Genomic DNA, 7,524 nt, shown 5'->3' with positions numbered 1-7,524 from the left:
TTTTAGGTTATAAATTCAGGTTTTATTTTAGTTGTAAGTATTTATGTATATGTTTTAGGGTAAGTATTTTATATAAATAACACTGTGATACACTGATCTGTGATAAATTTGTTTTTAATTAGTATTTAAGTTTTAGTATTTTACTTTTACTTAGGTTTAGGGTTTTTAATACTTGGTTTAAGTTTTACCACTAGTGTTTAGTTTTAATAAGTTAAGTTTATTATTTATTTATTTATTATTAACTTTAGAATTTGATTCGTAGGGTTTGTTGTTTTGTTTGTTGTAGGGTTTGTTGTTTGTTTGTTTGTTCGTTTAGCGCACACACTTTTTGTTCTTCTCACAGGTGGATTAGAATAGAAGTAAGTTAAAGCTGAAGGCCAAAGCTGCAGCTGACGTTCATATGTAGATGAAGTTGGCTGCAGTTATGTGTGGGTATTAAATGACGTCAGGGATGGACAGTGTTATGTGTTCACTGATGTGAACATCCTCCCGGGCCTGGCAACCTGTGAAGAGAAAAGGACAATTATTTTTATTTATTCAATAAAAATGGTGTAGGGTAATAGGGTAAATTATGCATGTAAAATACTTCATTGTGTGCGGGTTTATTGGGTAGATGATCCCATGACCAGCCAGCCAAGGGTGGAATCCTGGGCTATAAGTGATCCCCCGTCAATGTGAATCACATTCGGTTGTAGGATGCTTGTGTAAAGGTCTCCACCAATTTCCATGGAGACTGGGTTGTTGGAGTAAAACTCCGGGTCAGCCAGCGATATGCGACACAATTTACTTTTAATTGTTTCGTCCATGGGGCTTGGATATGGGGTTTTTGGCAGATCCTTAACCACCTCCATGCAAACCTCGTATCGGAGGCTTGAGGAATAATTTGGTGCAATTAACACCTTCACAAACACCTCTTTGTCGATTTTGAAGGGAGCTAGGGAACTTTCACTAACAAAGACGGCTGCTATTCTAGACTTAGTCAAGCTAGGATTTAGTATTGCCCTTGCCCGCCGACTTCCTACCTGCACAACTGCTGTAGGAACAAACGTTTTCATCATCGACGTTGTTACCGGTGTTGTAACTTTCACGATGTCTAATGATCGTCTTGGAGCTGGTGTGGGTGGAGTTCTTGGTGCCGGAGTTGGTGGAGGGGATTGGTCCTGGGTCAAATTCTTTAAAATCCTATTTGGACCATGTAGGGTGGAGTGGTGTTTACCACCACATTGTTGGCAACGAGCCTTACTCGTGCAACCGCCAATGAGATGGTTCCTCGCCAAACAATTGACGCAGTAGTGCAATTTAACTGCGGTTTTGTATTTCTCCGCCAAGTTCATCTTTTGGAACTTTCGACAGTTTGTTAAGCTGTGATCGGCTTGACAAATACCGCAACCAAAATGGCGTTTTGGTTGACGTTTATCGTTTTTGCGGTTGGGTTTGGGCCGAGATCCATTGCGGCTGGAACGGTTGGAACGTCCTTTACGATTGTTGTTGTTATTGGGTGCCATATTCTGTATAAAAGAAATTATGTGTGAATGAATGAAGTGTAATGAATGTGTTAGTGGGTTAGGGTGAAGAGTTAAACGATTCATAATAAATTTGGGTTAGTTAGGGTGGTTAGTTGAGCTAGTTAGTGATGATATTGTTATTTTGGGTTAGGGTTTGAGTAAAAGTATTAGACTAATTAGCGGGTAAAACAACAATTTTAGTAATTGGTCGGGTTAGAGTTCCAGTTGAAGTTTGTAAGTCAACTACTCTATTTCTACCATCAGAACCAGGGTGTGTTTTGGTCACACGTCCAAGTAACCATTCATTGGGTGCTAAATTGTCTTGTCTAATTACTACAATATCACCTATTTCAACTTCTCGGGTAGGGTTTTTCCACTTATATCTTTTATGGAGCTCTTTAAGATATTCATCTTTCCATCTTTTACAAAAGTTGTGATGTTGTATCCTTAATTTTTGCCATCTGTTTGCCAGGGTTATATTATCACTGCTTGTGTCGGGTTCTGCAGGGGTAAGTATGGGTGAGCCAATTAAAAAGTGTCCAGGGGTTAACGGGTTAAGATCCTGAGGGTTTTCACTTGACGGGCTTAAGGGTCTCGAGTTTAGACATCCTTCTATTCTGGCAAGGAGTGTAGCTAGCTCTTCAAATGTATATTTTAGGGTATTTATTTTCTTCAAATGAGCTTTAAAGCTTTTAACTCCTGCCTCCCATAAACCGCCCATGTGTGGTGCACCTGGGGGTATAAAATGCCACGTCAAATTCTGAAAACTGTTGGTAGATATAACGGAACCTTTCAATTGCCTGATGAATTCCTGTCGCTCTTTCTTCAATAGCTTACTAGCTCCAATGAAATTTGTCCCATTGTCCGAGTAAATGGCGACAGGGCATCCCCGCCTCGAAAAAAATCGAGCGAAGGCTGCCATAAAGGCTTGGGTAGACAAATCAGATGTTGGCTCCAAGTGGATGGCTTTTGTTGCTAAAGCAAACAAAAACACAAACGTAACCTTTCGTTATTTTACAAGTTCTGCCACTATATGCTTTGACGTCAAATGGTCCTGCAAAATCAACTCCAACATTTGTAAAAGCTTTATCAATTTGGGTTCTTTCTGGTGGCAACGCCGCCATAAATTGGGTTGTTTGTCTATTCCTATATCTTATGCAGGGTGAGCATTTGTTAACAACATTACTTATCAGATTCTTAAGTTTCGGAATCCAATATCCTGATCGGATTATTCTCAACATAAGTTGATTTCCACCATGCAGGGTTACCAGGTGGACGTGTTGTACTAGTAATTTAGCAAATGCACTTTTATAGGGTATTAATATTGGGTGTCTTTCGGAATAGGACAAACTGTTGGAATTTGCTAGTCTACCATTTGCACGCATTATCATTGCAGAATCTAAAAATGGAGTTAGGGTAAGCAGGTCACTTTTGTTGGGTATAGGGTATTTTCTCTTCAAACAGTTATATTCGTTGTTGAAATATTCTGTCTGACAAAGAATAATAAGTCTATCACGGGTAGATTTGATCTCTGACGCATCAAGCTCAATACTTGGGTGGGTAGTTAATAAACGTAGTCTATCATTGACTAGTTGTGGGTTATTTCGATCAAGAATAACTCTATCATTTCGAATTGTATTTCTTCGGGTATATGATGCGCGATCACAAAATCGATAGACATATGTCATTACTCTTAGAGCTTTTGACAATTTCGAAAATCTTGATAATATATCTGGGTTTTCAGTATTCGTATCTAAGGTAGGGTGGGTATTAACTGTCGTAGTAAACGACTGACTAACTTTAGCTTCAGCTTGAGTAATAAAGTGTTTATCTGTTGTTGGCCACTTCGACGCGACTTCTTTCAACCACGATGGTCCATTCCACCATAAAGTGTCATCTTTTAACTCATCAGCATTACATCCTCGGCTAGCAACATCGGCAGGATTATCGTGTGAAGCAACATGATTCCAGTTATCTACTCCTACTGTTTGTAGAATTGTTGAAACTCTGTTTGCCACAAATGTATTCCACGAGTTAGGGTGTTTACTAAGCCAGGCCAAAACTATAGATGAGTCGGTCCAGAAATACGTCTGATGTAAGGGTAGGTTGAGTTGGGTGAGTACATTGTGTGTCATATTTGCCAACAACACTGCACCACAAAGTTCAAGTTTTGGTAACGAGATTACTTTGATTGGCGCAACTCTCGTCTTAGCGAAGAGTAGGGTTACGGAATTAGGTCCGTCTATGGGTGTTACTCGTGCATATAGACATGCAGAGTATGCCTTTTCAGAAGCATCTGAAAAACCATGAAACTCAATTTTTGCTGAAGGTGAAAAGTTAATCCATCTTGGAATACGAATTCTATTAATATTATCGTAGAACTGCAAAAACTTTTGCCATTTTATAAGGGTGAGTGGGTTAAGACATTCATCCCAAGCTGTATTATCTTGCCAAATTTGCTGCATAATAATCTTGGCAGATATAACAATTGGCGCTAACCAACCAGCTGGGTCAAAAAGACGAGCAATGTCTGATAACACAGTTCGCTTTGTGTATGCTGATTTTCTTTCAATTAAGGGTACATTAAAGAAAAACGTATCTTCCTTAGCGTTCCAACGAATGCCTAACGTTTTAGCATTATTTGATTCGGGTAGGGTGAGTAAATCAACATCTAGTAGATGTTCTTCGGGTAAATTGTGTAATAATTCCTTTGTATTGGAAATCCATTTTCTCAAAGGAAAACCAGCAGAGTCTAGAGCCGCGATCAATTGGGTTTGAGCTTTTTGAGCTTCTTCAATTGTGTGACCTCCGGCTAAGACATCATCAACATACATGTTGTTTCGCAAAATTTGCGAAGCTATAGGGTGGGTATTTTGAATGTCGTCGGCTAATTTGTGTAGGGTTCTAATAGCCAAATATGGTGCACAGTTAACACCAAATGTAACTGTTTGCAGTTCATAATCTTGAATGGGTTCGTTGACGCTTTTACGGAATAATATCCGTTGGAAGGGTGTGTGGGTAGGGTTTAGCATAATTTGCCGGTACATTTTTGTAATGTCGGCATTATAAACTATCTTGTAAAAGCGCCATTTCAAGATAAGTACAACTAAATCTTGTTGTAGGGTAGGACCAGTGTGTAGGGTATCATTAAGACTGTTGCCGTTCGAGGTTTTGCTAGATGCATTAAATACAACTCGAACTTTTGTCGTAACACGATCAAGTTTAACAACAGCGTGATGGGGTAAATAATAATGGGTGTTTGAAGGAATGTTTGGGTTATATTTAATTGGTTTCATATGACCTAAATCGATATACTCTTGTAGGACGTTATCATATTCCATTTTAAGCTCTGGCTTTTTCATTAAACTTTTCTCGTTACGTAGAAATTGAGCCATAGCAACGTGTCTAGAGTTTCCTAACTCAACAGGAGGGTATATAAATGGTAAATTTACCTGATAACGGCCATTTGGCAATCGAAGGGTAGTGGTCTTGAAAGTTTCTTCACATAAAGAACTTTCTTCTGAAACTTTGGGTTGGGTGGGTACATCTTCAATTTCCCAGAACTTGGTCAAAACTTTATCAAGCGTTACTGAACTGAAGTAAGAAACTAAGGGTTGGGTATTTTGCGAATTCTGAACGGGTCCTGTTAAAATCCAGCCAAACTCAGTCTCCTGAGCTATAAGGGTATTGAGTAAGTCTTTTCTGACTCCAGATTTTAAAATCTGTGGGTAAAAATCGCTGCCAATAATAAAGTCTATAGGTCGACTTTCGTAGAATTTTTGGTCAGCCAATTGAATATTTTCCAAGTCTTGTATTAGGGTGGGGTTTAAATTTTGGGTGGGTAAGTTTTTGGTTAATGTTTTAACAACAATTGCTTGGATATTCAATTTAAATTCATTTTGTGTGTTAGAGCGCAATAAAACTTGACATAATTTATTCGAACGAGCTGAAACTATTTCATTCAATCCTGATATTTCAGCAACTATGGGTGTAGTGGGTAATTTTAACTTCCTTCTCAGTTTATCTGTGATAAACGAGAAGTCTGAAGCTGGGTCAATAAGCGCTCTAGCTGGAAATAGTTCTCCTTGAACATCAACGTTCAGAACTGCAGTTCCTAATAACTTCGTTCTGTCATCTATGGGTATTGGTTTGCTTGATTGGGTGTGGGTTGAGAAAGACTGTACTGCATTGTGTGATGTTGACGCCTGAGTATTTTCAACTTGTGGGTTAGGGTTAGAGTTCGGCTTGTGTAAAAGCGAATTATGTTTACCGCCGCAATATCTACACTTAAATGCGCTATAACAATCTTTTATGACATGTCCAGTAGCTAAACAATTGTAACAAATTCCATTCTCATTTACAAATTCAATTCTTTGGTTTAATCCTAAAGAATTAAATGAAGAACATTCTCTTAGGGTGTGATTCTTTTCACAAAGTTTGCAAATGGACCCATAGAGTTTAGTTTGGGTGTTTTGGGTATTTGGTTTCTTTTGGGTATTTTGGGCATTTGCATTCTTTTGGGTATTTGAATTGGGTATATGGTTTGGGTTAGAGAATTTTTGTTCATTTTGAGGTTTGGGGTTTGGGTGGGGTTTCTTTGAAGAATGGGTTACATTGTGAAACGCTTTGGCTCTCCTGTCAGGGTTATATTTTGTTTCAGTAAATTGTTTGGTTTTAGGGTGGGTATTAGGATTCGAATCTGGAACATCGTTTACTGATGTAAGTTCTTTAAAAGTGTTCGTTAAGAACACATCAAGATTCGTCCAAGGCGGCATTTCAGCGCTATCATTGAGAGTTTTTTCAAACTCTCTTCGGGTTTCTTTGGGTAATTTTGATAAGCAAAGATATACAAAGATAGGATCCCAATTATCCGTATCAATTTCTAATGAATTTAAATTAGCAATACAACAATTAATCTTTCTCTGAAGCTTTCTTATAGAAGCACTGCACATGGTGCTTACTGTGGGTAAATTAAAAAGTGTTTTCAATTGCGCATTGATTTGCATTCGTCTATTTTCAAATTGAGAGACGAGTTGGGTCCACGCAATGAGAAAGCCATCATTAGTTAGGGGTGCGTTGTCAACGATTTCTTTGGCTTCGCCGCTCGTTTTTTGCTTAAGATAGAAGAGTTTTTCAACTCCACTTAAGCGTGTGTTGTTACCATAAATGGCCTTAAAAAGATCCCGGAAAGAAGCCCAAGATTTAAAATCTCCATGAAATGTAGGCATATCGCATGGGGGTACATTGAAGGCTACAGAACTGCTGGGTTGTGGGGGTTCGGGTAATGATGGTCGGGTTTCGTTTGCCTTCGTGATCTCCTCAATCGATTCGTCGATCGAGATCATGCTTGACCTATAAAAACCTTTAGCAGATCTAACTTGTCTAACGACTTCACTTAAATTTATGGCTTCAGCCTTCTTAGGGTCAAGAATATCGGCGGATTCTCTAACTTGGGTGAATTTACGGTCAATTTTAGCCCATAATTCACTTAATTCCCGTTTTTGGAATTTAAGAGCGGGTAGAGATTGGAAATTTCCGGGGTAGCGCGATAATCTTCATCAAACGATTTAAATCTGTTTGGATGTATCTTAATAAATCGGCGACAACAGATTCTAAAGTAGACATATTGGGTAATTTATTTAAAAATCTACAAAAAATTTGTAACAGCAAACTTAAATTTCCGACAGGGTATTTTATGTGTGTATGGGTTCGCTACACAATTCGGGTGGTAATATTAGCTTAATCAAGCAATATATAAAAATATTTCCAAAAAAGTTTTTAATAGGGTGGGTGGGTGAGTGGGTTTTTGAATAGAAAATATTTTTATATTATATTGCTTGACAAATAAAACTAATATAATACAAAAAAAATGGAAATTTAAATATTATTAGTAAGTTGTAAAAAATACACTTACCTTGTTTGCTGGGGGTAGGGTACAAACCTTCACAAGAGATAAACCAAAAAAAAATCTCTTGTGTTGTCGATTCTTCTTTACACCTTCTTCCCGCTATGATGTGTG

At 38.1% G+C, this 7,524-nt stretch overlaps 2 protein-coding genes across 3 annotated transcripts; both read right to left on the bottom strand.

Annotated features, from left to right (window-relative positions):
* Positions 1-312: 312 nt before the first annotated feature.
* LOC119614808 lies at positions 313-1,598 on the bottom strand. Of its 2 annotated transcripts, none has more exons than XM_037970915.1 (2): positions 587-1,598; positions 313-503 (listed from the first exon to the last, which is right to left on the bottom strand). In XM_037970915.1, exon 1 carries the CDS (start codon positions 1,587-1,589, stop codon positions 603-605), a length of 987 nt encoding a protein of 328 aa, XP_037826843.1. In that variant the 5' UTR covers positions 1,590-1,598; the 3' UTR covers positions 313-503; positions 587-602. The 2 variants fall into 2 exon arrangements, with proteins under 2 accessions (XP_037826843.1, XP_037826845.1); XM_037970917.1 differs by having other exon boundaries at positions 417-503; positions 1,023-1,598.
* A 79-nt stretch (positions 1,599-1,677) lies between these two features.
* On the bottom strand, positions 1,678-7,058 carry LOC119614807 (the record flags this gene model as incomplete). The annotated part of the gene is made up of 2 exons (XM_037970914.1): positions 1,678-2,067; positions 3,197-7,058. Coding segments are annotated over 2 exons (4,252 nt in total), but the record flags the coding sequence as incomplete, so codon positions are not given.
* Positions 7,059-7,524: the final 466 nt, after the last annotated feature.

This window comes from Lucilia sericata, unplaced genomic scaffold (assembly GCF_015586225.1).
Source record: "Lucilia sericata isolate MDLA Ls3-8-SP2 unplaced genomic scaffold, ASM1558622v1 Contig003439F_arrow, whole genome shotgun sequence".
NCBI classification, from domain to species: Eukaryota; Metazoa; Arthropoda; class Insecta; order Diptera; family Calliphoridae; genus Lucilia; species Lucilia sericata.
Note: the sequence above shows the minus strand (reverse complement) of the source record. Positions and strands in the feature narration are given on the sequence as shown.

What these genes read in the sequence shown, in the direction of transcription:
- LOC119614808 (XM_037970915.1), bottom strand. Translation starts at nt 1,589, where the DNA reads ATGAATCGTTTAACTCTTCACCCTAACCCACTAACACATTCATTACAC.